The 15,282-nt window shown below is 45.0% G+C and overlaps 2 protein-coding genes across 2 annotated transcripts in view; one reads left to right on the top strand and one right to left on the bottom strand.

Annotated features, from left to right (window-relative positions):
* Positions 1-8,661, top strand: part of AVEN (apoptosis and caspase activation inhibitor) — a 116,087-nt gene extending 107,426 nt beyond the window's left edge. Inside the window, exons 4-6 of the mRNA XM_006778175.2 lie at positions 4,105-4,200; positions 7,098-7,461; positions 8,245-8,661. Coding sequence (XP_006778238.1) covers positions 4,105-4,200; positions 7,098-7,461; positions 8,245-8,360 — 576 coding nt within the window. The 3' untranslated portion in view covers positions 8,361-8,661. The remainder of the gene's footprint in view (positions 1-4,104; positions 4,201-7,097; positions 7,462-8,244) is intronic.
* Positions 8,662-8,753: 92 nt separating this feature from the next.
* The window catches only part of RYR3 (ryanodine receptor 3), a 417,605-nt gene continuing 411,076 nt past the window's right edge, over positions 8,754-15,282 (bottom strand). The window contains 5 exon segments of the mRNA XM_015557536.1: positions 8,754-9,790; positions 10,702-10,753; positions 12,794-12,894; positions 13,255-13,319; positions 14,492-14,648. Of these exon segments, the coding sequence (XP_015413022.1) occupies positions 9,695-9,790; positions 10,702-10,753; positions 12,794-12,894; positions 13,255-13,319; positions 14,492-14,648 (471 nt within the window). The 3' untranslated portion in view covers positions 8,754-9,694.

Genomic DNA, 15,282 nt, shown 5'->3' with positions numbered 1-15,282 from the left:
CAACCAAGGTACATGCCCTTGACCGGAATCGAACCTGGGACCTTTCAGTCCACAGGCTGACGCTCAATCCACTGAGCCAAACCGGTTAGGGCCATAGGTTTTTTTTAAAACTATAATCCGGCCCTCCAATGGTCTGAGGGACAGTGAACTGGCCCCCTGTTTAAAAAGTTTGAGGACCCCTGAGCTAAGTCTTTAAGTAGAAAAAACTTTAGTAATTCATGTACAGTTTAGTCTGAGTTACCTCAGTTGCTCAGAAAAATTTCAGGGAGCTTACATTTTGCAGGTGCTTGGAGCTAGAGTTCACCTTTATACTTGCCCATCTGTGTGGCTTGCTCACAGCCTCGTCTAGGCTGAAAAGGAGAAAGCTGAGAGTCATGATTTTTAGCGGACTACTTTGCCTTTTGGGCTTTTTTCTTTTCCATTTCTGAAAATTCCTGAGGGTTGAAAATTAATTCCCCCCCACATTGTTTTTGGTGTTGAGAAAAATCCTTTACTTTATAGCTTTAAATAACTCTTCTTCCAGAATTAGGTGAATAAAGCTATAAAATAAGAATATCAGATATGTCTTTCAGTGAATCCATAATGCCCAAATATTTTACTTGCTGTTCATGTTCATGCTATGTTTTCTTCCTTAGGAACTTTGTTTATTTTTTTCATGCACGATTTCACTGATTTTTTCATATGAAAGATAACAGATATTTTTCACGCCTTTAAAATGCACAGAGGGTTGTTGGTGGCTTGTCATGTACTCTGATTAGACCCCCAGTAATTAGACAGTCTGTCCACAGCCTCAGACAGGTGGCTGCGCAGCAGACCCAAAGCCCAGAGGTAAGGCACCCCCTCCCCATTCTGCTCCCAGCTCAGCACACGCACTGTAGGCGGCTCATTTTATGTCTGGGCTGGTGTTGTATTTAGTTGTTTGGGATGGACATTGTCTTATAAAAATTGAGGAGATGGAAGTTACTATACAAGTACTGCCTGTCACTTTGCAAAGAGTATGTATTATACAAAAAGTTGGGAATTAAAAATATTTGTATTTGTTTCAGCCTCTTTGGGCATATACCTGAGAAACAGTTTAGAGTTCTAGGACAAGTTGAAATCACAAACTAAGGTCATTGACGAATATGGTGAAAACCAAACAACTCACGTTTTGACTCCTTTTGTGTGTTGTGTGTATGTGTTTTTTTTAATTGATTTTGAGAGAGAAAAGGAGGGAAGGAGGAAGGGAGAGAGGTGGAGAGAGAGATGCAAGAGAGAAACATGGATCGGTTGTCTCCTGCATGTGCCCCGACTGGGGACTGAAGTCACAACTAGGGACTAGTGTGTGCACTGACCAGGAATCCACCTTCTGGTGCATGGGATGATGCTCCAACCAAGTGAGTCAACATGTTAGGTCCCAGAGGACATCCTTAGAGGTGAGGGACCCAGCGCCCTCCCGCTGACTTGCCTTCATTTCTTTGTGGCTCAGGGGCCGGCTGACAGAGACTGTAGCCTGGCAGCAGGGTCGGTGTTTAGCCATGCTGGCTCCGTCACTATAGGGGGTTTCCCCTTAGGTCCATGAGTGGGATTTTCATGTCTTTCCTATGGACAGTGTGGGGCATGTGTGGAGGGAAAGGGCGGGAGGAGAACTTCTTTGGGTGAAAATATAGATGCTTTTTAAAATCACTTTTTTTCCTATTCTGTCTTTTATTTTTGTTGACATAATGACTTATTTGTTCCGCAGAGCTTCCCTGAGCGAGTGTTGAGTGCTGGCTAGGCCAGAGGCAGTGGTTCCTGAGACTGCCTTCTAGAGGTGTAGGTCCCCAGGTCCATCCTCCGGACTCTGGTTCTGAGTGAGGCTGAGAATGTGTGTCTGGAAAGCTTCCCAGACTGGGGTCTCTGAGTCCCACACGAATGTGGCCAGTGCTTCAGCTCCTGAGGAAGGTGGGATGGGCTGAGGAAAGGCTATGGTGACTGCTCTCAGAAAGGAAGAAGAGCAGAACTAAAGGAAAGCAATTTTGGGCTTTTTTTTAAAGCTGCAAAGTCAAGTCTCTAGCAGGTTCTTTTCTCACCAAGTACTGAACCTTTACACAGACTCAGAGACTTGGAGCCTAATGAGGTTCCTGGACAGAGAGGAGCTAAAGAATTAGATTCTCACTCCCCAGACAGACTTCTGTGCACACTGAGGGCAGAGGTGGGGGTGGTTGTCTGAGTCGGGCTGCTCCCCTCTGCCAGCGAGGACTGTGCAGGAGAGAAGACACCAGGGTGCCCCATTGCAGACCAGGCTGTGACTCCAGCTGCGAGTGACCATCAGAGTTGGCCAAGTGGGTATGGGACTGCGCTCTCCAGGCAAAAAGACCTGTGAATTATTTTAAAGCTAATTCATGGTTATTATTCAAATTAAGCCTATTTTAAAATTCATGCTTTACACAATTTACATCATCCCACTTTATATCTAAGGCCGTCAGCTTTAGCCCTTTGTGGGGGAAAGTGTTACAGTGGCATTTAATGGCAGGCTCCTGGCTCTGGGACTCCTGCAAGGAGACGAGGAGCAATCGCCGTGGTGGCTCGAAGTGTCTTGAAGGCATCATGGAGGTGGAGCAGTGTCAGCTGGGCCTCGGGTGACGGTGGGAATTAGAAATGTGGGGGAAGGAGACATTGCAGTAGCAAACACAGCCAAATGCCCAACATTCAGAATGCAGCTCACAAGCACAGCGGGCCGTCCCCGTGTCTCTGTGTGGTCGGCTCACAGCTCCTCACTGTTTATGATGCACCTCACGGTCATGTTGCACCTGATGCAAAAGAGGGCAGAGGAAGTTTGGATACTTTTAGCCAGACCCCAGCAGTTTTCCAGAGAGCTGAGAGCACAGGTCCCAGAGGGCAAGCTCTCGCTCTGCTGGCTGAATGAAGGGGGTGCACCTGTGTGACCTTGCAGACCCCCCTAGCTGTGGGGAGGGTGAGATTTCCAGGTTGTAATTTGCTGACTGACCCAGGTGTTAAGCATTCTGGATCACACCTTACTAGTGGGTTGAGAGAGTTTCTCCAAACTGGAAAACATGAGCTTGGCCATGCTGGGTGTGTCAGAGCACGTGGGTGCTGAGTTCAGGGCTGAGGAAGGGCTGACACCTACTGAGTTTCTCATTTTCTCATCAGGGCTTCCTTATCTCCGTCCTGTTCCCTAAATACTTTTTTTTAGATGTAAATGTAAGTTCCTTTTTTCCAGGACTAGGACCACAATTGGTGCCGCCAGCTTTGCTTCCCTAAGAGCCAGCCATCCTCGGAAAATGTCAGCAGGGTGTTGAAAAGCCACCTTGTTTCTTTTGATCCGTGTGTGCCGCGGTGGGGATTAGGGTTAGAGTGGGTCTGGGTTTCATTTCGGGGCCATTTTTGAGCACAGACGGAATGACAGACTGTCTCCATCACAAACTCCTCAGCAGTGGGATCGAGGTGAGACTGGATAGAGCAGCGCTGGATTTTCTTTAACTTGGAGTCAGTGATGATAGAATAAGACGTGGTTCCAGCTGGGCTTGTGCTGTCCTTGGTAGAGGAGGTGGTCAGTGATGTTTGCCTCTAACATGAGGTCATTGCAACCACCTTCTAGTTTGTTCTTCTCTTGGCTGTCAGGCCTCCGAGAGCAGCTGCTATACTGTTGGTAAGCCAGGTGACAATCTGGAAGCTTGTACAAATTCCTCAGTTTGGGAGGTCATTGTGGGTATGAATGGGAAGGGAGTCAAAGGGAGCTTTTAGCGTTGCCCGTACACAGCGTGCTGCCGGCTAGAGGGTGAGCTCTTCCCCTCTCCTGAGGGTCAGCACCTGCATTTGAAGGTCCACTTAGATTCCACAGAGTGCTTATTTTTCTGTTTGCCAGTAAGTCCAAGAGTGTCCAGTTTCCAGGTCATCGTGTGTTCCTGACGGTGGGGTGCGCACTTTCCGCTGCTGCTCCGGCGGCACTAGCTGTGGCTCAGGAAGGGGGTGTTTGGTTCTGCTCATCTTAATGCGGAGATGATAGACATAACCATATCAAGTGTGTCTTCTGCTCTTTCATTTCTAGAAGGTCACATGTAATCATCACCAGGAATACATATGTGTATGTGTGATCTGTGTATCTTTCTTATTTATTTATAGAATTCAGCATTTTATGTGGACTGTGAGTCATTGGTTCAAGCCCTTCAAGAACTGCCTCTCTCCCTCCGACTCAATGTTGCTGCTGAATTGGTCCAGGTAAAACCCTGATGGCATCTTCGAGCTGGTGTGGGTTAGGGCAGGAGAAGAAAGAGTGAAAAATAACCCCTGGCAGGATGTCTCAGGCTTAGCTCTTCCTTTCATGAAGCTGAGGGTTTTGTATCAGGTAGCACTTTGTAAAGTTTTAAGGGAGAATGAGTTAATTTTTTAAGGTTTTTTTTTAAATGTTTTTTACATTTTATAGCTGAAACATTTTAAAGAATCAGATGTAATAGGGTTGAATGAAATGTAAAAGTATAAAGTCTGGCTGGTACAATATTTATGTTGGGTACGAAGGATGCAGTGGTTGAGTAGACAAACATGGTTCCTGCCCTTGTGTGGCTTAATCTATTGGGAAAAGTGGGTATTAAACAGATTATCACACAAAAGTCCAAGTTGTGATAACTGCTAAGAAGGGTTAGCACAGTGTGCTGTGGGATTATATAACAGGGAACCTGCTACTCTACTGTGATTAGGAATGGATTTTCTGAGGAAGGGACAGATAAGCTGAGACTCAGAGTAGAAGGGCATTTGAGTTGGAATTTAGAGAAGGATCTGCATTAACAGCACTGCTACTGCTGACACTAGCAAGAGCATGCTGGCTGTGGGTGGGAAGGGGGCCACAGGAGTGGGGTGGGGGGGTTTATTGGTTAATCCGAACTTACAAGAGCAGAGGAGACGGGAGGCAAGTTAGGAGGCTGTCGCATGGGTCCAGGCGAATAATGCTGTAGCTTGGAAAGGGTGATGATGGTAGAGGTGGCACGGAATTGGAGTTTTCTAAGAGGTACTTCAAAGGAAAAATTAAGAGGACATGGGGAGAGTTATCCTAGGTTTTTTCCAGCTTGTGCAACACTGCTAGGTGGGACCAGGAGGTGAGGTTGGGATATTAGGGGTTTGTGCCTCTGAGATATCAAAGTGAAAATAGAAGTCAAATAGACAGAGAAATTTATAGTCCAGAATTATGGGCTGGAAATAGAAATTGGGGAGGTATCCCTGTAAGGTGGTGATTGAGAGGAAAAGCCCAAGGACTGTATATAAGGAGCCTCAGAATTTAATTGTGGCTCGCTTGACTTTTTGAAAAAGTGAAACATTGGGCAGTACTAATTTTAAATAGAATCCCAGCAGCTAAAATGATTAATTTGGCTCTTCAGTTGAATGTAATGCTGTTTCTATTGCACTTACTAGTCCCACATTTAGGGCAGCAAGTACAATTCAGGGCTGGAGGAGAGGTAGGAGCAGAGAAGTTGGGGGGATTTCACTGGCCTCTGATGGGAGTCACTGTTTGTTAGGAATGTGGGGTGCATTTGGGGTTGTGACTGGGAGAGGTTGAGTGTCCCGGTGTTCAGGGTTCTGACATGTTTAGTTTGGTCCCAATGAGGAATGGTTAACGGAATACACAGGGAACCACTGAGATGAAGGTGATGGGAGCCCAAGACTCAGAAGAGAAACAGGAAGTGTTTCTCACAGCCTCGTCTAGGCTGAAACCTGCCAGCGAGGACTGTGCAGGAGAGAAGACACCAGGGTGCCCCATTGCAGACCAGGCTGTGACTCCAGCTGCGAGTGACCATCAGAGTTGGCCAAGTGGGTATGGGACTGCGCTCTCCAGGCAAAAAGACCTGTGAATTATTTTAAAGCTAATTCATGGTTATTATTCAAATTAAGCCTATTTTAAAATTCATGCTTTACACAATTTACATCATCCCACTTTATATCTAAGGCCGTCAGCTTTAGCCCTTTGTGGGGGAAAGTGTTACAGTGGCATTTCTGCTTTCTGTGCCACAATGCACAGCAGTTATTCTCAACTGTGTTTCTACATCGGAAACCCCCAGGGAGGGAACAAACAAAACCAATCCCAGACGCCCAATTCCAGACACCCGGAAACAAAATCCCTGGACTGGAGTAGAGGACCACACCCCGGCTTCGTCCTGCACACTGACAATAGAACATTTACGTTTGTGAATGTAGTCATCCTGTCGTAGAAGCCTGAAGAGTTGTTAGCAAATTGGATCTGCTCAGGATGCTTACGTGTCCAAATAGGAGATGGTGCTGCCAGTAGTGGCTGACCTTCATTCTGAACCTTTCCACTCCTATGCCCTGCTGGTCACACAGGCCTCCTGCAGGACAGTGTTCCCAGCCTAGCTCTGCATTGCAACCACCTGGATATTTTTACCTTTTATTAAGTTATAACAGAGACAGAAAAGTGCGTGCAAAGGTGGTAGTTACCATGGACTTGGCATCCAAATCAAGAATCAGAATGTTGCCGGCGCTGCTGAAGCCACTGTTTCCCCACTGCTCTGAGCCAGTTTCCCTAAAACCACCGTCCTGACGGCTAATATTAAAGATCAGTTTTGCCTCCTTTTGACTTTTTACAAATGCAGTCAAAATAGTATGTTTTTCTTTCACGTCTGGCATTTTTTTACTCAATACAGAGTCAGTCAGTATTTTCTTCTCCGTGAATTTACCTCTTCACCTTTATATTAGTGCTTTCAAGTACATTGAACAGATCTGATTTGCTAGTTACTTCTTGGTCCTTTTACAGAGTTTAAATTTAACTCTCATCACAGACTCAGTGTACCTTCAGTAGCCCTATGGTACTGTCATTTTTTAGGCCTGATAGAAGACATGGCCCTTTTGATTTCAACTTCGACTCAGCACAGAGCTGAGTGGAGGGTGCAGGCCTGTTATGTTTCAGTGAGGTCGCCCGCATGCATTTACCCCATGTCGGAAAGGAGGGTACTGTGACGGGCCCCCACCAGAGACCCTTTGTGAACTTCCTGTCTGAATTGTTTCTTGTTCCGATTCTAAGGCAGTTTGATGGCTTCCTTAGCTTCTATTTCTGCTTGAGCAAATGGTACAGAACTCACATTTTCAACTCATTTATTATGCTTCTCTTTCAGACCGCCCTTCCTTTAGAGCTTCCTCAGGTGAAACCAAAGAGAAACGATGAAGGCAAGGGACTAGGCATGCAGTTAAGAGGGCCCCTGGGGCCTGGAGGAAAGGGGTCGTTGTCTGAGCTGAAATCATCACCTGCTGGCTGCCCCGGGTCCCTGAGTAAAGCTAGCCCAAGACCAGGCCCCTCAGAGGGCTCCCAGGATCCCGCTTCCCCACTGCAGTCAGCAGCGGACCATCTGGAAGAAGAATTAGATCTGCTGCTTAATTTAGATGCGCCTGCAAAAGCGGGAGCGAACATCTTACCAGACCAGATGCCTCAGGACCTAGGATCTGAGAAAGATGGGGAGGTGGTGGCCCAAGAAGAAAAAGGTACGGTTTTCATTTTCTTCCCTCTCCATCTTCTTGGTTCTGTGCTTTTATGAGAACAGCCTCACCCGTGTCACATCCGCACTCATCTCCATTGGTGTCTGACATCAATCTGGCGTCGTCCACTGACATCTATTTCTGTGCTCACATCTCCGCTTCCCCAGAGCTGACCTTTCTGACAACATTCCTCTCATTCGATATGCGGCTCCCAGAGCTGCTACCTGCCTGATCTCAGTGTTAAATCTGAGGCTGCGAATTGAACGTGAGCAATAAACAGGCCTGGAGATATTTGTAGCCCTCAGCTGTGCGGCAGCGGACCTTTTAATCCACTGTCTGAATAGCCCAGTTAACCAGCTCTTCCTTCGTTTTACTGTTTTTCACAAGAGAACAACACTTTCTTGTTTGTGTGTGTTCCGTGAGGCAGTGGCCCATCTGATGCGGAGAGGCCCAAGGCAAGGCCCCAGCATATCCTGCGTTCAAGGGCCTTAATACTTTGCAGGGTTGCTACAATAGCACACAGAAAACCGAGCGTTGGTCTTTTTAATAAACTCGTGAACTGTGAAATTCAACTTGAGAATAAATAGAGGGGCAAATTTCTACTCTATTAATTTGTTTAGATATTATTATATCTTCTTAGGGAGTAGGGACAACAATAGAATGTTTCCCCTTGCTGTAAGCAAAGTAATAATTGTGGCTGAATTATATCATGGAACAGCACCCAGGGAAGCTGTCATGCTCCGTTTTGGGACTAACGTGAAGTTGTTAACATTGCCTTTATTTCCCTAGTTCCTGCAAAAGCATCTGTGGCGGAAGAAAAGACTGTGGAACCTGAGCAACCAAGCACATCCAAAAATGTTACCGAGGAAGAGCTTGAAGACTGGTTGGACAGTATGATTTCCTAACAAAAAAAGAGAAAGAAAAAAAGTCTCCGACACCAGTTTGGGTTGCCCTGTAAGGCCGGGCCCATGGCTGTCCGTGAGAGCAGCTGGTTTACGAGCCTGCCCCGCGCCAGTGTGTTCCATCAGCTCACACAGTGCACACCTACCTCTGTGTCTGACAACAGCCACAATAATACATTTATGAGGCTCGGGCATTTTTCTCTGACTTAGTCATCTCAGACTCAGGAAGGGCGGAGACGAAGTGCTGCTGCTGAAGAGAGCAAGCAACAGAGTATGTGTTTGGCCAAATAAACCAGTGCTGGTCTGTGGAGTGTTTTTCCTTTTTGTGAAGGGGTTTAGGCTGTTTGTCTCATGTCCCTTTCCCAGCAGCCACAGTGTGGTTGTAGAATCATCCAGAGGTGGTGCATTACAAGAGGCCGAACCACGGGTTGGCACGTATCACTTTATTGCAGTGGGCACTTCATTTTACTTAAGATTCACCTAAACATAGCGGCTCCACTACTTACGAGGGACCATAAAGCATTACTCAATTTGGCATAAGATTGAGATTTTTCTGAGTTTTCAGTACAGTACTTTTCTTCTAATAACAGCAATCGACAAGCTGTTACTGAGAAAAAAAATTATATGCATAACCTTCAAGTGCAGTTTCTTAAAGTAAGACAGAAGATCAACACAATTATTTAATGGGACTGTCCATCTAGAACATAAACATAAAAAACTTGCATAGCTATATCTAAAGAGGTTTTAAGGCACTTAATCGATATTTCATTGTCGACAAAGTGTTTTTTTCTGTTTCTATTTCTTTAACTGGTTAAAGCTTTTCAAGCTGATTCTGGGTACATTCACTAGTAAGTACCATGGGAAAAATTAGACTTCAGTTAAGATGATTTTTTGTAGTTCAGACCATGAGTCACTCGTGGATATTGTCATGTGGCATTCAGGTGTTTAGAATTGAATGTATTATGCATCCAAGACTTCATACTTCTAGTCCCTTTCTCAATGCTACCATCCTGACAAACATGTTACATTAGAACTGAAAATCTTGAAGGCATTCAACTAGAGTCCTTGATTTAACATTTTGAAAGGTTATCTCCCACAGGGTTTGTCCATTAGGCACAAAGAGTCCAATCAATTCCAAAATATCACAGAGATTTTTTTTTTTTGGTAGCTTTTTTTTGGGGTTGTTTTTACACAGATTTTTTAACAAACAATTTCTTGTTGTAAGGGAGGCATTTAGAAAATGTCACCTTTCAAAAATGTTGCATATGAAGTGTAAAAGGATTTTAATTTCACTTTAAGTTGACAGTCCAGACTCGAGGAGTTTCTTTCATTCAGGCTTATCCAAGCTGATCCTCATATTGTTTCCGAAAGCAGTCACCAGCTGGGAAGAAATCCCAACACCTTTCTTGGTACATCTTCCAGACATACGATTCCTGAAATAATCGGGGGGAAAAGGTACTTCTTTTTAAACCACAGTAAGCTAAAGCTCGAAAACTGTTTTTGCTCTATTTGTCTCCCTTCAGGAATATTGATGTGGATTTATATGAGGCTCAACTGGCACATTCATTCTTGTTGTATTCACAGCCCATTTTGACAGCAAGAGGTTTCTTCCCACTTCCTCCTCCCGAACACAGAAACCAACTCAGTGACTGACATAAAAATACTTAAGAGATTAGCAGTAGGCTGATTCCATGTAATTTGTAATTGGTAGAAGAACGTACGATGGGGACCATGGAGGACTGGCTTAGCTATATTAAAGCCAGCTCCGGAAACCAGCTGCCCTCTCATAAATGTTCGAGCTGTGAAGAATTCCTACAAACTCAGTGATGTTTGAAAACTTGATAACCTGCCTCTTCTGCATGTGTTCTCTGTCTTTACATGTCATACTCAATCATAGAATCCCTTTGACACCTTCATTCATACTCTCACACCCACCCCTCCCCCTCCCCCTCCCCCACTCAGGATTATCTTTCTGTGCCATCCTCACAGCATTTGCCTCTGCTCCCCCTGTTCTTTATGCTCACCACCCACTCAGCTCCTCATTGTCTTTTGCTCTGTAATGCTCTCAACCTCCAGCTCCTTAACTCTGAAGGGTGTGGAAAATGTCAGTGTCTGTTGGAAGGATAATCAGAACTTTTTTGGAATAGAATGGAATTGCTTTAGAATTCTGGCTTCTTAAGTCACAAAGGATGATGGAGTGATGCAGAAAGCAGTGGGGAACGGCATGGAGGCCGATGGGATCACCTGTCTCCTTCAAATAGCCTGTGCTCAGCCGATTCTTGGCACTTGGGCAAAGGAAGTGCTGCTGTGGGGGTGTGATGCTTAATTAGACCTTTCCCCTCACCTGACCCGTGTGCTCTGTTTCATCTTTGTTAATCAAATACATCAGGAAGAACCTGGAACAAGGAAAAAAGGTTTAATAAATGAGGAAAAGACAATATTAGATACTTCCGTTAGGAAGCCTAGTTTCATTTACTTAATTAAAGGAACCAGAGGAGGGGTTCAAATATGCTTTTCAGTATCATGCTGTCCTCTAGGCCTTTCTGAATTGGGCAAATGTGGCATAGACACAAACCATCATTTTCTGATGATAATGTTAAAATTAGCCTTTTCATGAGAAGAGATCCCTTTTTACCATCCCCAGAGCTTAAGCTAAGATCCCTTGTGAGGATCCCATTTTCGCTACCATTTTATTGTTTAAAAATATTCTAATCCAAACAATGAAATGGTATCCCAAACTCTTCTTGCATAATTTTCAGTACACCTATTCATCGTGACATAAAAATGAATTAAAATTATATGGTGTCTCAAGGATACGGGATTTTTGGAAAGTACTTAAGTTGCCCCAATTCTTTCAGAAATATAGTTTTGTTTTTGTTATAGACAACTGAGCAATGCCAAGGTGGTTTCACTTGCTCTACTGTGAGTGTCTGAGGTTTGAGTCTCTTTGTCTGGAACACACAAGCATCCCCGGAGGCCGGGCACTCAGCTTGCATTACAGGGCCTCAGAGACAGCTGCCAGAGGAGCCGGTCTCATGCCCTTCAGGAAAAGGACTGAGCTCTCGGTGAGAAAGTAGAAATAACTCTCCTTGGAGGAGGGGGGTGGGGAGAGCTGAGCCCAGATTTTGAGTTCTCTCAGGGTCCCCTGAGTTTATAGCTTCAGTTTGTGGCCCACAGTAGAGGCTGTAAACATATATTAGTTTCCTTCTTCGTTTATCACACTAAGAAACAAGTCATGGCCAGTATCTGACCTTGTTGGAGACTTAGGCACATTTATTTGAGAAAGCACCATTTGGGGGTGTGTGTGGAGTTTAAACATGAATAAGATGGGTTCTTTCCCCTCAAGCTCTCTGCTAGAGAGGCCCGGAGAGAGAAACAGACTATTCTAATATAGAAGGCTAGCGAAAGACGTAGAAGGTGTCCCAACCCAGCTACCATAATGCTCTTCCTCTCTTCTCTATTCACTGGTCCTGACATGTGGCCATGTGCTCACCTTTCATAGAAGGACATCCACTGGACCCTTCAATAAGATGCAAACTCTCTTAATGAGAACACACAAGGATGACTACCCAGACTTGAGGGAAGGTATGCCAAAGTTAATGTTTAAAAATTTGTGTTTTTGTCTTAAGAAATTCTTAAACTGTTGTCTCTTTGACAATAACACCTTTCCCAAAGGCTGTGCCTGTTCCATATTAAAGAAAGTTGAGGATTTTCTAAATACAGTGTGGACTCAGGGGAAGGGGTAGGCCAGGGAGCCACGCCCAGCAGTGTTTTTTTTCCTACAAATGATCACTTAGAGAATCTGAATTATCAGGAAATCTGTATTCCCTATAAATTCTGTAAGTTCTCAGTTTCACAGGCAGTTCACAGAACATAATAGGCTCTGAATAACCTGTTCTGGAGTGAATGCTTTACCTCAGGTGCTGGGATAGAGCAGTGTGAAAACGTCCCCAAACCTCATGGAGCCCATGTGTCACCAGGAGGGGAGGACACGGTGAGGACTGAAAACTCACTACAGAACCCAGCACCATGTGGACCCGTGGCCACCTTGACAAGAGCAAATGTGAGGGGTGGCGGGAGAGGAAGAAGCAGGGCAATGACTGTAAGTAAAAATGCAGCCACAGGCTTTTGTCTTTGTCTAGGATTTTAAAAGGTTGTATTGGGATAGGAAAATTCTAGCAAAGGAAATACATTGCTGGAGTTATGTGACCTTGAGATTGGTTGCGGGACTGACCTTTGCTCAGAGCAGGAACAGTCCACAACACATATCTATGAAACATGGGAGGCAAGTTGCTTGAGCCTTCTAGCCTAATTGCCACTATTTCTCAGAGAAACAGGAGGAAATGGCATCAGCAGAGACTGAACTAACTGACTGTTGGTATTATTATACCACTTCTCCCCCGCCCCTGTCACCCCTATCGACCAAGAGTACTCACAAGTAGTTGGCTAAGTTGTGCTCTTGTAATGTGTGTGTTTCAAAACCATGAGGGGTTGTGTCAAAGTAGTCATTGCCAATCCCACAGATGAAACATTTAGTCTAGAAAAATAACAGAGGCAGTAAAGGTATTAGTAGGCGTGACATTACAGGCAGGTGGGAAAAGGGCGATGATATATGCTTGAATTGAGACACACTGAAAACTATTTCTCTCTCAAATGTTTCAGGCACTTAGTCATCCACTCCCTAGCGAGCTGGGGATACTTGCTCCTGCCCCAAGAATGGGGCACGGTGAAGGCAGCAGGCGGAGGGGATGGGATTGTGTAGAACACAGGGTGGAGCACGAAATGCCCAGAGCTGGTAGGTAGGCACCGAGAAGAGGACAGGAATGGAAACAGGTTGCATTGGTAATTCTGCTGTGAGATACAGAGCTAGAGTTGGAATGAGTGCTTAGAACATTACCTCCATATCTTCTCGTACTTGTTCCTGCTGGTCTCTCAACTCTCCAAAAGCATCAATAATAAGACCTGGGATTTTAAATATAAAGACAGATAAAGTGTTTTAAATAATCTGTTCAGGGTAAGGAATGATAGAGGGAATGGCACAGGCCACTTTGTTTTGTAAAGTAAATCATCAACCTTATTCAGAGAAAACATATTCAGAAAAAAACAGTGCTTGTTTTTAAATGCTGCATCCTGGCGAAACATTCTTCCTCTAACCTCACCTTTCTGCAGTATGTGCTAACTACTCCCTCCTCCTAGAAACACTTTCCTCTCTGCCAGCCCCCCCACCCCCCACCCCATTTAGCTCCCCTCCTTTTCTGTCTCCTCTGGCACTCTCCGCCTTCTCCTAGCACCTGATGCAGAGTGCATTGCAGGGTTTCTCCTCAGTTTCTTTGCTTCTCTTGCTTGGAAATCTCTGCACCACCACCTTTGACCACCACGATGGGCCTAATTTCTGTTATTTTTGCTTTTGTTCCTATTTATTTTACATGTGTTATGTTATTTCATTCCTGACTTGTTCCTTGAAAGACCTATTACAGCTAGCTAACTACTGATTAGCCCCCAACGCCTGCACGTCTTGCAGGCACCATTAACGCACCATGACCCCAACTAAATTCATCCTATTCCTCTAATTCCTGACAAGCATTGGCTAAATATCAGTATCCCTTCCCCAAAAGAAGAGAAAATCTGTCCCACTCTCATGGCTCCTCTCCCACCCCCAGGAGGCTGTGGGCCAAGGCTAGACCCGGGACCTCTAGGAAGCAGGACAGCAGGTAATGGTCAGTTCAGAGTGGGGAGTGGCAGGGAGGGGCCTCTGTAAGGATTCTCAAGTTTCTTGTATAGGCAACCCTCGGAGATATTGTGGGTTTCGTTCCAGAGCACCGTGGTACAGTGAGCCTTAATAAAGCGTGTCATAATCTTTTTTAACAGTAGAAGGCCTTGACTTCAATTTGTAAAGATAATGCAACATTTGTGAAACAAAATAAAAGGAGGTAAGCCTCTATCAGTGCCTGGGTGGATCTTTGGCTTTCTATATGGGCAAGGCCTCATACATACCATGGTAGAAGCTAAATAAATGTTGAATTTACAAATGAATGCACAAACCTCTTTATATAAAACAACGAGGCTGTAGATGCAGGATAGTAAAGAGAATGAGATTAAGCCCTGTTCATACGTAACGTAACTGGCAAACATACCTTGGATGATGGCCAGCAAGATGACGATGACAAAGAAGAAAAAGGTGATGTCGAAGACAATGCGGTACATTTCGTAAGGATCCCCAGCGGGGTCTTCAATCTCATCGCCAATGCCCCCTCCAGCTCTCACTCCCACGTACATGTGGAACAGGTAACACTAGGCAAGAAAAAGAATGTCCATTCAAGTACAAGTTGCAGAGTTGTTTTTAGCAAGATGATCACATCATTCATTTAATTAGAGCAATGTATGTCAGCCCTGAGCCAGGGGAAGGGTGTCCGTCAACGATATCAGTGTTCCTGCTGCTCACTGCTCTCCACTGCACCCTCCGGCCAGTTTGGTAAGAGTGCTGTTACATGTAGCCTTTAAATGACAATTTTTGCTCATATTTTTAAAAGTTTTGAGCTTTTTGATACAAGAGAATTCCTTTAAGACAGGTATAACTTAAAAGACCTTTAAACCCCAATGAGTATGGCATATACCAGATAATGAGTTTTCCCTCATCTAATTGTAAGGGTGCTGGGCTCCAGCCTCTGGAAAGAGGCCCCTTCTATTTCTCCTGCATTCCCCTTACACCTGGGAGGGAAGGGATTTCCGTAGCATCTTAGAGAATAGACTTTCCTTCTCTCTGGGCTCCAGTTCACAGAGCAGGGCGCCCTTCATCTTGCCTCCTGCCCTTCCTCCTGCCTGGACGGGTTAGGTCCAGAGGAAAAGGCAGACTTAAAACCAGTAAATAAAAAACCAGGGGCGGCACAGAGATGGGTCACACTGGTGCTCTGGTAACTGTCATGTT

Source organism: Myotis davidii, unplaced genomic scaffold, assembly GCF_000327345.1.
Source record: "Myotis davidii unplaced genomic scaffold, ASM32734v1 scaffold46, whole genome shotgun sequence".
NCBI classification, from domain to species: domain Eukaryota; kingdom Metazoa; phylum Chordata; class Mammalia; order Chiroptera; family Vespertilionidae; genus Myotis; species Myotis davidii.
Note: the sequence above shows the minus strand (reverse complement) of the source record. Positions and strands in the feature narration are given on the sequence as shown.